Source organism: Fulmarus glacialis, unplaced genomic scaffold, assembly GCF_000690835.1.
Source record: "Fulmarus glacialis isolate BGI_N327 unplaced genomic scaffold, ASM69083v1 scaffold26394, whole genome shotgun sequence".
Classification (NCBI taxonomy): Eukaryota; Metazoa; Chordata; class Aves; order Procellariiformes; family Procellariidae; genus Fulmarus; species Fulmarus glacialis.
This window is the reverse complement of record NW_009210303.1, coordinates 8,481-23,268: the sequence shown is the minus strand read 5'-3', so window position 1 is coordinate 23,268 and position 14,788 is coordinate 8,481. Positions and strand designations below refer to the sequence as shown.

General features: G+C 42.1%; 2 protein-coding genes across 2 annotated transcripts in view; one reads left to right on the top strand and one right to left on the bottom strand.

Moving 5' to 3' along the window:
- Positions 1–934: 934 nt before the first annotated feature.
- On the top strand, positions 935–3,412 carry KCTD6 (potassium channel tetramerization domain containing 6). Its single transcript, XM_009577138.1, has 2 exons — positions 935–1,043; positions 2,264–3,412. The coding sequence occupies exons 1-2, from the start codon at positions 1,017–1,019 to the stop codon at positions 2,948–2,950; spliced, it is 714 nt and encodes a 237-aa protein (XP_009575433.1). The 5' UTR covers positions 935–1,016; the 3' UTR covers positions 2,951–3,412.
- A 2,038-nt stretch (positions 3,413–5,450) lies between these two features.
- ACOX2 (acyl-CoA oxidase 2, branched chain) overlaps positions 5,451–14,788 on the bottom strand; it is a 17,106-nt gene continuing 7,768 nt past the window's right edge. Inside the window, exons 8-14 of the mRNA XM_009577137.1 lie at positions 14,617–14,779; positions 13,730–13,920; positions 12,416–12,577; positions 11,338–11,443; positions 8,317–8,534; positions 6,426–6,558; positions 5,451–5,513 (exon numbers count right to left, since the gene is read on the bottom strand). Coding sequence (XP_009575432.1) covers positions 5,451–5,513; positions 6,426–6,558; positions 8,317–8,534; positions 11,338–11,443; positions 12,416–12,577; positions 13,730–13,920; positions 14,617–14,779 — 1,036 coding nt within the window. The remainder of the gene's footprint in view (positions 5,514–6,425; positions 6,559–8,316; positions 8,535–11,337; positions 11,444–12,415; positions 12,578–13,729; positions 13,921–14,616; positions 14,780–14,788) is intronic.

The window sequence follows — 14,788 nt, the reverse complement described above, 5'->3', positions numbered from 1 at the left end:
CTGGCTTGGGATAAAGGCTTACTGACAACTGGCTTCCCTGTCCCTGCATTGCTTGACATAGTGTGCTGGTTTTGGCCACCTTTGGAAAATCTCCAATGGCGTCTGGGGTCGTTGCTTCCCCCTGCTTGAGTTGCACAAGCTGGGCTGTGGATTTCCCTTGCTGCGCTCGCGTGGAGAGAGTCCCCTTGTTATGCAAGTCAGCAGTTCAGCATCTTCTGGGAAGTTACAGCACGAACCACTTCTCAAATTGCTTTTGCTGGAGTGCTGTTGAAAACGTGCTTGATGTCCTCTGGCTTGTCCCTAAAGAGATTTCTTTCCAGAGTGTGTATGTGTCTGTGAAGTCCATTCGTACTCTTTGTCTGTAGATTAATGTTCTTGCTATCAATTGCAGTTCTCCACTACTGAATTATTAATTCTGCAGTGAGATTTTTTTTTTTCTTCTTACTGTTCATTGACTTTCTTGCTTGATTTATTCTTCTGCGCAGTTTGAAACTGGAGCATGAGAATTTTGACTAATATTAATGGATCACATGTATGATCTCAATGGTGACTAAATAAACTTTTTTTAATTGGGAAAAGGACATCTGTCCTTCAAAGTACTCACAGTTTCCCAGGTGAAAGGTAGTCCATTTGTGATCGTACCTTATTCTCAGAGACACATTGCTTGCTATTTAACGAAACTGGGATGGTCAGACAGCTGGTGGAGTGGTTACCCGTTGCTCCGGATGCAGTCCTGTGGGTAGCGTGAAGGGAGAAGGAGGGAAAAGCTCGTTTGTAGATTCTCCTGCTAATGTGGCTTTGTGGCTGAATGCTCTCCTGGCAGAGAGACTGCCTTTGATTAGAAAGCATTCTCCTCGGTGGTTCTTGTAGGTACTGATGGTCTGCCATGTTTTGTTCTTTGTTTTGTGTTTTTTGTGTGTGATTTTTCCTGCAGGGAGATAATAAGAGGTGAATTGCGTATCCTTTCAACAGCCTTCTGTTAAACTTGGAATACCACGGTTCAAGCAATTGAACAGATGGATAATGGAGACTGGGGATATATGGTAAGTGAGCCTCTGTGAGTGTGCGCTGTGCGGTACAACTGGGCTTTCAAGATCAGGCGGTAACGATCCTTCCAGATCTGTCTTGTGTAGATCCAGAGCTTCACTCATGTGAGAAGAAAAACGGTGCGTATTATGACAGCTTGCTTACATTCTCTGGAGTGCTTCACCTCACATGCTATTTGTGGGGAGAGCTCAGATTCGTATTTCCTAGGTACAATCAGTGAGTGCTTAACTGACACCTTAAGCTCACTGTTAACATTTTCCTAACACAGAAAGGCTGAAAGTAGTTTGTGCTTCCTGCATATAATTTTAAGGACTTTGTCATTTTATTTAAAAAGAAAATATTTTTCCTTGTAAACCCTGTTTCAAACTAGACAAGCACATCTTATTTTTCTCCTCTTTATCTAAACATTCTGCTGCCATGCATACATCTCTTTTCTCTGGCTGGCCTCAGTCCTGGTTGTTAGGGTTGGTGGCCAGATGGGATTTATGTTCCTTTCTCTCTTGCTTCCTCATGTGCTATCTGGAAGCTGATGCAGACTGGTTTGTGCTCTGCCCCCTTCTTCTATGCAGCATGCTAATTTGCTAATAAATATTTCTTTTTAGAGTTAAAAGCTGAAAGTTTTTTTGTTTGCTTGTTTTGATGATGTCTCTTAACCAGTGCTTGGATTATTTTGATTGTGAGCTCTTGGTCCTGTGTCTAAACTGCACTGTCATCCTCTTTTGAAAGAGAGAGAGAGAGGCTTAAGACTTGTTCAGCTGATTTTTTATTTTTTTTTTCCCCCCCTTCTTTCTTTTTTTTGTTCAAGAATGAGAAACAGATTGTGAAAGTAAGGAGCACTGACGGGCCTCATTCAGACTAACTTGTTCTTCAGGAAATCTCTCTGTTCTCATTTCCCCATCTGTAGAATAGGAAGAAAACTTGTTGCCCAAATGCAAAACTTACTTCTGTGACAGTAGCTCAGTTGTTAAGATTTCTAAAGCATTCTGGAAATGCGCGTTCTGAATGTTAAGTATCATCCTGTCTAGTTGCCAGTTGTGCCTTGTTGCTAGGTGGCTTGGATTTGTTCAGGTTTAAACACCACTTAAAGGCTTCAAATGGGAGAAGCGTGATTCTCTCCAGACCTGCAGTTTTCAAACAGTATTTGCCATGTGTGTCAGTGAGGTGATTGAATCTTCTTGTGGTGGCTTGATAAACTCTGCAATTTCTCTCTTTCTAGATGACTGATCCAGTCACGCTAAATGTGGGTGGACACATGTATACGACATCCCTTACAACTCTAACGAGATATCCTGACTCAATGCTTGGGGCCATGTTCAGGGGAGACTTCCCCACTGCCAGGGACTCTCAGGGCAATTACTTTATTGACAGAGATGGACCACTTTTCCGTTATGTTCTTAACTTTTTAAGGACCTCAGAGCTCACTTTGCCACTGGACTTCAAGGAGTTCGACCTACTTCGGAAGGAAGCGGACTTCTATCAGATCGAACCGCTAATTCAGTGTCTTAATGACCCCAAGCCACTGTATCCCGTGGATACCTTTGAGGAGGTGGTGGAGCTGTCCAGCACCCGGAAGCTTTCCAAGTACTCCAACCCGGTGGCTGTAATCATCACGCAACTCACTATCACGACGAAAGTCCATTCGTTACTGGAAGGCATTTCAAACCACTTCACAAAGTGGAATAAGCATATGATGGACACCAGGGACTGCCAGGTTTCCTTCACTTTTGGGCCATGCGATTACCACCAGGAAGTGTCGCTCAGAGTGCATCTGATGGAGTACATCACAAAGCAAGGCTTCACGATCAGGAATACCAGAGTTCATCATATGAGCGAGCGTGCCAATGAAAACACAGTGGAGCATAACTGGACTTTCTGTAGACTGGCACGGAAAACAGATGACTGATTCTGACTCTACAGGAGCCACTTCAGTGATTAGCAACTTAATTGGACAGTAAACCCAAGAAAGTCTGGATTTTGACTAATGCAACAATGTGGGCTTTTTTTTATACGACTATTTATTGTTTATCAGTAAGGACTGGAGGAGTTTCGTTCTCTAGCAGCTCTGTCCTTTTGTCCTGTTCAGAAAAAAACATGCATGTGCCTGTTCAGTCAAGACACCTTTTTGTTTGAAAGAGGGAGTCCGAGGAATTAGTACAATAGGGTATTTTGTGTCATTAACACAATTCTCTGATGCAACTTAAAGTGCTAAAATTACCTCCGTTTAAAAGGCTTCTAATCCATCTAATGCTACGATACTGGGAGCAAGAAACAAACAGAATTTAAGATGCGGTTGGGGAAAAGCTGCTATCATGTAGACTAATTTAGTTTCTAAATCAATAAACAGTATTGTAATATTCTAGGAAAACAAATCCCACCCTTTAAAAGTACTTGATAAGTACAGTTTCTTACAGTTATGACAACTGTTTATTTCTATGCATATAAATCAAGCAACCAAATATTATCTGTAGCCATGGAAATATGATTAGAAATATTTATATTGGATTCTAAATGCAAAATGTCCCTGTGGTAGAATTCATATTTTTAATGCCTGGTGCAATATTATTCCCAAATGTAATGCCTGCCAGCAAGAAGCTAATAAAAATGTGAAATACAGAATACTATTTTGTATTTTTTTTTGTCTTCTAGAACTCTAATACTTAAAAAACCCAACCCAACCAACCAAAAAAAGCCGCCCAAAACCTGTTTTTCCGTTCTGCAGAGTAGTACAGATGCTCAGGTAGGGCTTCATTCTACTCCATTACTGATGTACTTTGTTCCTTTTTCTCTTAATCAGTTGATTCAACTGTCCTCATTATAGAAAAAGCTTGTGTTTTGAAAACTGCATTATGACTAACAAAAGGATGGCAAGTATTTGTACCGGCTAAAGGGACAGGGATGGAGGGAACACAGAGCCTAAATACTTGTAGCTGCTAAGTAGTGTTGTCTGGTTTGTCAGCGATTTATCTAGTGACGTTATGTATATAATTTTAACTGTAGAGTGCTGTTTCTAATGATGTTCAAGTCAAGGCACTCAAGCTCTGTGGTTTTACTCAATTTTGATTAGCCCAAGATAAGCAGAAACGGCACTTTGTCATAGTTATTAATAGAATTTCTGGTTATGCTCTAACTTGAATGCTGTGGGGAGTAAGAGAATTGATATCCATTTTGATGAATGGATCTTGTTCTCCTGTGAAGTTCTTGTCACAAGTGTTCTTGTCACCACACCTGCTTTGCTCTCTGGGCTGTGCGGACCACAGCTCTTTGGGGATTTAAGAGGGGGTCTGGATTTCTGTGGTAGCTGCTGGTTCTTGAAGGCGGGAGCTTTCCATCCCATCTCTCACTCAGAAGGCCTGTCTCAGGGGTGTATTTGTCATATTTTGTATCCCTCTCTTCATATGCTGTAGGGGTTTTGACTTTTGCAATAAGAGGTAGTAAGAGCTTTATTCTTCCTGTAAGGGGTGAAACAACCGCTTTTCCTGAGCTTCATCAGTTCAGCTTTTGTTTCCTTCCTGCAACACGTGGTAAGAAGTATCTGTGTTAACTGGCATTGAATTATAATCACAAGATGTTCTTTGCAACGCTTAATTTACTAGCAAATTAATAACTGGCCTGGATCAGCCTGCCCTTTCCATAATTATAAAGTATAATAATTAGAGAAGCAGTGTTCCAAATAATACACTTTATTGGAGCCCAAGATTTACAGAAAGACAATATGAGCGGCTCTATTAACGGGAAAGTAAATTCTGCAGATTGGAGTTGGCATCAGCTTTGTCTGAATCTATTAGCCAGGAATACTCCACTGCTGAGCAAGTTACGAGCTATTTTAATTGTCCAAACAGGTGTACTTTCTCATATACTTCTTGATCTAAGAGAGCAAGTTGCTCCTAGAAACCGAGGACCATAATTTTGCCTTCCTTGGGTTTTTCAGTAAAGTGGTGGGGGTTTTTTTGGTGGTGGTTGGTGGTTTTCTTCTTCTTTTTTTTTTTTTTTTTTTTTTTTTTTTTTTTTTTTTTTTTTTTTTTTTTTTTTTTTTTTTTTTTTTTTTTTTTTTTTTTTTTTTTTTTTTTTTTCCCCGCCCTTAATCGTCATACAGTGGATTTAGAAAAAGAGTAAGAAAGCCAAATGGCATAGTTTTGATGCTCTCGGGACACTTCAGGTTAGAAAACAGCAAACCTTAGGCTTTTTCTGACTAGGTTGCCTCATAGCAGTGGGTACCACTCAGCATTGTTTGGCTTCTGCCTGATTAAATGGAAATGGTTGGCTAAGAATCTTGTTTCATACTTGTTGCAACTGCGAGTAAGCAACTGATTATTAATTCTGATCAGTCATTACTGATGCTTCATGAATGTACTGCTACACAAATAACAGGAGGAAATGTGTGGCCTTCACGTAGATCATGGTCTTCATAATTTCGATAGCGTGTTGTGAAGAAGTGGCTTCAAATACCTCTCATAGGCTGGGCTCATCTGTTCAGAAGGAGAATGTGGAAGGTAATTAAGGAGAACGAAAAGGCTATAATTTTTTTCTTAAGACTGACCTCTGAAATATAGAAAGCTACACTACTTAAAAAAACCCAAACAGCTAGCTACTTCAGCTATGCAGTTTTATAGTATGTGCTGTCCCTCATAACCCATACACAATACGGGTCCCAAATGGAGCAGCATACTATTTAACTTCAAAAAATATGCTTGAACTTGAATGTTTGCTGAAGGCAAATTTTGTGTTCAGCTGTAGAGTTTCAAAGGGTTGCTGATTATCACAGTAAAAATCTCACTTAAGGCAAAATGAGTTTTCAAACAGAGCAATAGCTATTTGCATCATGCAGAATTTTACATTACTCCACAGTATGGATGAATTGAGAAGTGAAAGTCAAGTGCTAAAGACCATGAAGGATGAAATTGCCGTGTTTAACATTTACACCCTTTCTGGTTAAACGTATTATTAAAAAAAAATTAAGTATTGCACTAGTAAAAATACCAGTGAATGGAAAATACCCTGCAATTAGTGGCTCTTGCAGCCATCTAGTGTTGTTCTGTAATATGTAAACTATGTAAACAGACTTGTTTTAGCTTATTTTGTACAATGTTACCTCAGTGATACAAGTTTAAAAACCAAAACCACATTGGTGGCCCATGGCAGTCCAGCTCCTAAGTGCAAGCTCTAGTACTCTGGGGGCTGTAATTCATTGTTAGGTTAAATGTCTGAGCTAAGACTATAGGTGGCATAATTGGAGTATCACAGGTCATTGTTCAGAGTGAGATACTAAGAATTAAAGGCTCTTATTCCACTTTTATCTGTATTGATTTTATTAAAAGAAAAGCAAACAACTCTGCTCTGGCTAAAGCAGAAGTTGCCTGGCTGTAGTCCAGCATCCATACCTGCTTGTTGGTTGGTGACTTCTGAGCCCACTCGTAAAGCCGTTGGTAAACCTGTCCGTCGTAACTGCCAAGCGCAGAATTCAAGCTCTTATCTGTGAAGTCAAAAGCATCCACTAGTGGAACAGCATCCTTCCTGTGGAGTAGATGAGTGACATTCATATTACTGATGTGGGTATTGCTTTGTAAGGGAGGAAAATAAGTCAAAGGTAAACTTGAAAGTCAGTTGACCAGGTTCGTCAGCCTAAAAAGCTTGTGCCTGTTTTTCCCCTTGCCTACGCTGTGTGGAAAATCCTGCTTGTTTTAATTCCTCAGAGGCATGTTCTACTAACACCCTGAGTTGTCTGTGCTGTTGAATGGGTATTTGCAGGGTCTTGTAATCACCTGGGGTCCGTCCCTAGTTCCCTAATTTAGGACTCAATCTCATGTCAGATGTTTTCTCAGCAGACTCTTCCAGTTCTTGCTTTTGGCTTTTGTCGAGTGTTTTGTTTTGTTTTAATTATGCTGTATGTGTTTGTCTTACAAAATGGAATAAGGTTCCGACTAGATTGATGTGAGGTGCTTTGCTGATCTCCAACCTTCATCTACTCTTAAGTATTTCTGTTACCTCATCATGGGGTGTCAAGGTCTTCTACTTTCTTTGTGTCTGTAAGAACAAAGTAAGAACCCTGAACCGCACCAAGGGCCCATCTAGCCCAGGGGCCAATCTGACAGCAGCCAGCGACAGACAGCTAGAGCATAAGGACAAGTATGCAATGACAGCAACTTCTCTAAGCAGGAGATAGTTTCTTCTTCCTCGTCCTCCCATTGTCCTGGGTGTAGGAAGTCATGCTGGCTGTACCCCACACCTGAGGTACAGGGATGCAAAGCGGTTTGCTCGAATGTTGGCATTTGCATCTCCCGGTTCCTTTTGGGGAAGGGCTGTTTGGAGGTTTGGGAAAGGTTGGGTTTTTGCTACAGACCGGGAAGTGTTTGTATCCTTTCTACTAATTGTAAATAACTGACTCTAATTACCCAGGTAAATACCCACTCCATTCTTGAATCCTGTTAACAAGGCATGGACTAGCACAGAGAAGTTGCAGTGAATTCCAGAGACGACAATGTGTTAGGCTTTTGAAAACATTATGTTAAGCTTATTGTTTAACTTGAATTCTGCGATCAGTTCTAAAAATGCTTGCTGTTTGGCTCAGTCCTGTTCAGCTCTTGGTTATGGTGTATTCTTGTTTCTCTCGAGGTGGCTTAAGTAGAATTTTACGTATAGTAGCAACTCACTTCTCTGCACCATAAATTAATCTGTTCTTAACAAACAGCACTGAGTAGTGAAAGACGAACCTTTGTCAAAAAGCCTTTGTGAGTGTTGTGCTAAGTTAAAACCTTAGCATGTCTCAGAATTCACGTAGATGGTAATAAATGGTGTTGAGCAGATGCATCTGAACTAGCTATAGGCAGGATTGTTTGGGTACTAGTTGCAACTCAGCCATGGCAACAGAGTAGGCTGTATTAGCTGCGGCTTAAGCAGATTTTGCAGTGTGTGATCGGTTGCTGTGGCTGCCTCCTGCCAGTGCGGCTCTGACTACATATTTTCCTGCTTTCGCTCTACTGCAAATGGTAGAAAGTGTTCAGGATTTCTTGATTTATAATTTAAGATTTCACGTTACAGAACTTTAATTTAGAGATTGCAGAGGAGCTGGACACTTAGGTCTGTTTTGCTGTGAAAATGAGCTCTGTGTAGATGTTTCAGTCAATTTCTAGTGCTGCCAGGCAATGAAAATAAAAACCGAATGAGGTGAATTGACTTTGGAGATGTTGCCATAGGTACAGCAGCACCATTTTATATCTATCACAGGGACAAGCTGAATAGCTGTGTATCAACTCTCCTGCTAGAGCAGCTCACCGAATGACAGCCAGGAGGTCCAGGTATGATGCTGTGACCATGTCCATTTGAGCTCCAGATATATATCCATCATGCAAGAAGACTCCTGCGTTTGAGAAGATCCCGTGTAATGCAAAGAGGTCACAAAGATGTTTCATAATCTTCTGGATGCCAGCCCTGGTCTCGAGTTTTTCCACAGTTTCTGCAAAGTTTTTCACTGTGATGTAGTGGCAATGAGCCTGGAAAACAAATGCAATCAACAGTGAATGCACCTCAAAACACTTTTAGTAGGCCAAGTGACTCAAACGTTCTCACAAAGAATATAAAACCTTTTCATTTCCCTGGCACTTTTCCAGTCTGTATTCTTTGCTGGTTGACCAGGCCTTTTGCATTCATGTCTTACAGCAACAGTAGAGGAGAGAATTGGGGGTGTAAACAATCGACACTGTGGTATTTGTAAACTCTAGAAAACCGCTTCAGAAATCATGGTAGTACTTACTCTAAATATTTCTGATGAATACCCCAAAGACTTTGTGTGATGGCAACACACTGGAATGTGCTTGTGTTGACCCCTAGAAGTAAATCTTGGTTATACATCAACAGGAGAAAACTCTTTTGTTGAAGACCTTGGGCTCAGGGTACATTGGGCTCAGTGTCTATAGGGCTTCAGCTCCGAAAACATCTGTTGTCACAGAAGAACAACCAGACTTACCTCTCGCTTTTGTGGTCTTAAGTAAACTGGTAATTTCTGGGTCAGGCACCAGTAGAGTGTCTAACTGCCAAGTTACAGAAATATTAGCTGAGGTCCAGAGCAAACGAAGCAGGCTGACTCCACCTGTTTGTGGGGGTGACTCTTGTTACGCTGACATTACTACGGGTGGTTGGTGGTGTTGGTGTCTGCGTGAGTTCGCTCCCCCACTGTACGGCTCTCCTCCCGGCTGTGGGTGTAAGCACGGCACACCTGCACTGCAGCTCGTCCTGCCGGCATGGTCAAGCAGCGTGGAGGGCAGCGTGGACTGCAGAACCTGCCCGAGAAGCTCGGTGTCTACTCAAGCAATTAACCTGTGTGGAGTCTGCAGCAAAGCCGTACCCAGTGTCTGAGCCGCTCAGCTGAGAGCTGGCAGGCGTCAGTTCATATAGCTGCCATGCCAGTTGTGTGGGTGAGTCTCCAGGGAAGGTGTGGAATAAGAAGTAAATACAGAAGTTCCCCAAGAAGGCAGCAGGCTATCAAGGTTTTAAAGTTATGGGGGAAACCCAAGGATTTTGGGTGACCCTTCCTCTCCCTGAAGTATCTAAGAAACTTTGGGGGCCCAGATACCATTTTCTGAAGAGTCTAGCAGCACAATCACCACTGACAATACCACAGGCCAGCCCTCTGCATATGTTAGGCTCTTCAGAAATAGTTTATTTCCGACTAGTCCCATGTCTGGATTCTCCTCCTCGCTTCTCAGAGAGCTGGATTCCTGCTCCTCCTCTGACAGGTGGTCTCCCCTGCTCTTCAGTCCAGAGACCTCAGCCACCCGTTTGAGTGGGTGCAGGAGGGAACGGCTCGTTCGGGTTTGTGTGCTGGGAGCGCTGGTCAGAGCCTTTTCTAGAGGTAATCTCAAATAGGAACATTTTGCTTCGGTTTCATTCCACTAAAAATAGATTTACATTTAAACAATTATTGGGAAAGTAGTTTTAAAAAATTACTTTGTTTATAGGCGGTCTCCTTTACTTTTGAGGCAATTACACTGTTTTTCTGCCCTTTTTCAAGCTTACAGCACTGAATACTTGCTGCTTCCATTGAGTCTGTGTAATTGAAAATGGGGAGTGACGCACGGCAGGGGGGTGACCACCAAAAGTGCTGCTGCTGAGATCAAGTCTTTGCTCCCTTACTCAGTGAGTTCTTGTTTTGAAGAATTTTAACCGTGCTTACCGGTATGAGCGGATCAACGCTTCTGGTGGTTTTGAAAAGATCTCGGCTGTTGCTGAGAAAGAGTTTGACTCATCAAGGACTTCACCTAATTGACTGACTACAAGGGGGCTGTTCCCTACTATGAAATCACCAAGATGGTATCACCACAGTTAGGTATGTGTAGGGATCTTTTTTCTCTGTCAGGGGCTTCTTGCTAAGTCCATTTCAATTTGGGTTGGCTCTGGCTGAACGGTAGATTACAGCAAGATGTTTTTCATTAAAAATTGAATGGAGTTAAAATAAGCCGTGGATCTGTTTCAAAATCTTCCTTACCTCAGCGAAGGAATTCACTATAATTGTAGAGGAATTGCACTTAATTGCATATTAAAAAAATAATTTTGTTTTTTTGGAGACACTGAAGTATCAGTGGTTTTGGTTTTCATTTAAATTTAGGGCTTTTCTCCCCTTTTGCTTTCTTTTCTGCTGAGTTCTGTACTAACTAACCCCTGTTATTTGCTGTCCTGATCCTACTTCAGCTGAAGGTGTGCTGGTTGGCTGTCTAATCCATGTGAACTGGGAGTTGGTTTTGAATCTCTTATTAATTTGACTTTGATTTGATTTTTCTTTCAGTAGTAATTAACATTGCACTTATCACTGCTTTTCATTGTTTTCCCTGCAGTTATCTTTCCTTGTGAGAGCGGTAGATGTAAGAAATACCAGGTTTCACCCTTGCTGTGACTCCACCAGCTTTCAGTGGGGAAGCTTTCCTCTGGGAGCCAGAAACGCTGGATTCTTACAGAAAGATGAGCGTTAGCTGGAGATGGTGGGTTCTTGTTGCAGGATATAGGAGGTCAGTAGTGGCAGCATAACCATGAATGTATTTTTTTTCCTCTCCCTTTCATTTCTACTCCCTCTAGTCTTTTTCTACCTGGCCTGTTCAGACAGCAAATTCTTCAGATCAGGAATTGCTTCTTACTACGATTTTTCTACCATGCAGACCACAACGGTGCCCTGGTCTTTGTGGTGTCCCTTAGATGCTAACAGAAGACAATCAACAGCGCTGAGACTTTAAGCTAATCATGCCGTTTTAGTTGCATATTGTATCATAAAGACAAATGTCAAATAAGCAGATAAATTTTGCTAACCTTCGCAGCCTGCACCAGCTGCACTGTGCACTGGTTCCATGCGTCGTGCTTTTTGACTCCAGACTGAATCAAGTCCTGTAGTTTAGCTGCTGTGCTGCTTATGAGTCTGGAAAATTGAAAATCATATTGTATATGAATATAGCAGCCCACACACACTCATGTCATACTCAGACTTATGTGTGATCGTATCGCAAAATGGCATTTCTGACATTTGAAGTTATCTACACTCAGTGTGAGCAAACTTAGATTATACAAAATCTAATTACAAATTGGGAGAAGCACCCAGACCACCCTGGTACTGAAGGATTTCTTCACCAGGGGGTGTGCTGAGTTTTTCTTGGGTTGTGTGTGTGTAAGGAGAGTTTGCAAAACAAAATAAAGTGATAATATTGGACTGATGTTACATTATGTTTTTAATTTTCTACACAGATATCCAAATCCTGCTCCCATTGATACCGAAGCTTTCAGAAGAATGACTCTGTTTTTACACTGATTTGAATGACAGCAGGGTTGTCTATCTGTTTACCTGGTTTTCAGAGATGACGCCTATATGGCCCATAACCGTCTACATAATACTAATGAGACAACTCACAATACCATTTTTATTTGTGTTGAGTAGTTGAATGTGTAGTTGAAAGGCTACGGACAGAATGAGAGGCTCTGTGTTTGCTGTGGTTAATTGAAAACAAACATCAGTTTCACAGGTATGTGAAATTTTAACATTCTGTATAAAATTGCACAGGGTCCAGTTGCCTAAAGGTTTTACTGGATGGCAACTCGGTGATGTGCTCTGGGATTTACTTAAATAGTGCCATCAGCTCGGTATAGAATCAACTCTATAGAATGTAGCACATGGCTTAAAAAATTCTGACGTTCTGAATGTGAAAGCTTCATATTGAACATTTGACATGGCTGTTAATCCTGTGTGAGTCTTCCTTTTCTCTTTCAGGAGCAGATGGTGTCAATTCTTGTGTAACTTATGTTATTTTACCTCCCTTTAAAGCAAGAAAGAGGCTAAGCTCTTAACACATGTCTGATGTCAAAGAGAGAAACCCCGTCTCCCGTCCTCCGTACTGACCTGACTGCCGTATGTTGATAGGCCTCGGTGTAAATATCTGGACTGAGAAAATCCGACTTGTTCTTGGCTGGACACTTCCCGGGTTTCACTGCAGCCAGGTAAGTGACAGATGGCGGAACAGACTGGCCAGCGCTCGCTGCCATGAAGCACTTAATCAGGAACCTGGGAAGAGGATAACAGTCAGAGCAGGGTATGGTTGTGATCCCCACGCAGCAAATGGTCATGCAAAAAGTAAAGTGGGCTTGGGTGAGGAGCAGCAAGGTGTGACCTATCCCACCAGTGGTCCAAAATGGACTTGAACAAGTAATGACCTTTTGGTTTGCATGTTATTTGCAATAACCTGATCTGTGCTGGGTCTCAGGGGTAGCCTGTCTACCGTATTTAATGCTACAGCAATCTGTAGTGATGAATTTTTAGGAAGAAACTTGCTGTGGCTATTAGCAGTCTCAGCAGTGATTAGATACATTATCAACTTTGCAGCCTGAGTCTTAATGCTCTGGGGACCTTCACGATGGTTTGGTCTTACCCTCTGTGATCCCCCAACACACAGTCACGTTATGTTACAAACATGAGACCCTTTCTTGGAGATAAACATGTGTCCAAGGAGCATTCCCCACTCCCTTATTTTTTTGGCACCTCTGCTACGACCTAGACTGATGAGGTCTGGAAGCAAAAGGTTACAGCATTTCTCTTGACCTTGCTATTGATCTTGCAAGAAGAGGCAGTAATGAGTGCAGAAGTGTCTGCATGCAAGCACAGAGCTGTGTGGTAGCACCTCTGTCCCTGGGAAGTGCACTGGTTTTTTCCTTCTAGTAAAAACACACATTATTAAAAGTTCAAGCAGCTGTGGTTTCTTTCTCCTGTATTTCATCTACTCTGGATAATTATCAGTCTGCGTGTTCGGAGGAGAGTGGTGTTCTTGGAGCATGACTCATCCGCTTTCAGTATTCAACAACTTTGCTTTCTCTGAATCAACCTCACTTTGCCAATATCGCGTTACATCGGTTGCTTAAAACAATAAACTGCAAAACTTGTGTAGCAATGCTTTTGCTGCGCTACTAGACAAAGAGGAAAATGAGGTTATGCAGAACAGCACCTGCATACATCCCCAAACCAAAAATAGAAGAGATAATCCGATTCCCACACACCTCCATGCCTGTTAGACAGAAGACACGAATAGTTTATGTCCTGAGTTGTATTTTTAGAAGGTGCTCTGAGAAAGGAGTAGCTGGTTTTACTGGTTTTGGCGAAGAAGTGGTAGAGGTTGAATAAATGAGGGGGCAGGCTTTTAGATGAACAAATTTGAATTGTTACCTGGCAGTTTGCAGGAGCAAAATGGTGTTTTCCCCTTCGTAAATACAAGAAGCAAGTATTTTGGTGTACAAGGAAGGGAGTCCACTCAGCAAGGAGTAACCATGTCCCCCGCACGCCCGGAGGCAGATCTCCACTGCTGAAGTGCAGTACTGAGTAACCATGGCTTTAAAGCCTGAAGAAAATGCATGGAGCTGTTTAAAAAAAACCAATAAGGCAGAGTGTTAATGGTGAAAGTGTTCTAAAGCAATCCTCAGAATAAGTTTCCTTTTTTAATTTTGTGCAATTTCTGGGCATAAAATCCCTGTCAGATCCTCCTTTGCATGCTGGTGTAACACCCAGCTCCCTGACCCTGGCCTTCGGTTTCTGCCTGGGATGCTGCACACCCTGGTGCTGGGCACACTGTGGTCAGTTCATGCATTTTTGGGTTTCTCTCAACCAGCAGTGGCTTTGGCAGCCTGTGTTCAGAGCATGTTTTCATTTCGGGCTTCCAGTTGCGAAATCTTATGTTCTATCTAAAAAGTCACATTTTTGGTTTTGGCTCAAGAAGTGAATATTTGCGTGTGCATTTGTAGATGGAGTTGTGAAATAACGCTTTGCGCCACCAGCTACTTAGAACAAGGTTTTTATCAAATGGACCTGCTTTTCAAGGACTTTTCACTCTGCAATAGTTCCCAAAGCCAAAAATTTGGGGCGGTAAAGCGAATGCTGTTGCTGACTGGTTGTGGAGCTAGGACAAGCCATTTGATCTCTTAGTGCTTCCTCTTTCTCCAGTTATCTAGTGGTGAGAGGAATGCTTGTCCAGTTTGCTAAAATACTTTGATATTCAGAGATGAGAAGTGCAGCCTAAGTGCAAACCAGCTGTACGAGCGAATCCTGCTGCAGCTCACCTCCGGCAGCGTGTCGAAGTTCTTCCTCTGGATCTCTCTGTACCCCTTGTCAAATAGCTCCTGCAGGTAGTCGTTGAGGAAATGAAAGGCATAGGCTGCTGCCAACGGGGGCAGCAATTTCTCTTGCTGAGTCTGGTAGTCAAGGATTTTTGCTTCTTGTTCCCTGTTGGAA

What these genes read in the sequence shown, in the direction of transcription:
- KCTD6 (XM_009577138.1), top strand. Translation starts at nt 1,017, where the DNA reads ATGGATAATGGAGACTGGGGATATATG. An exon ending in ATGGAGACTGGGGATATATG is followed by an intron (nt 1,044 to 2,263) that starts GTAAGTGAGCCT and finishes CTCTCTTTCTAG; the next exon opens with ATGACTGATCCAGTCACGCT.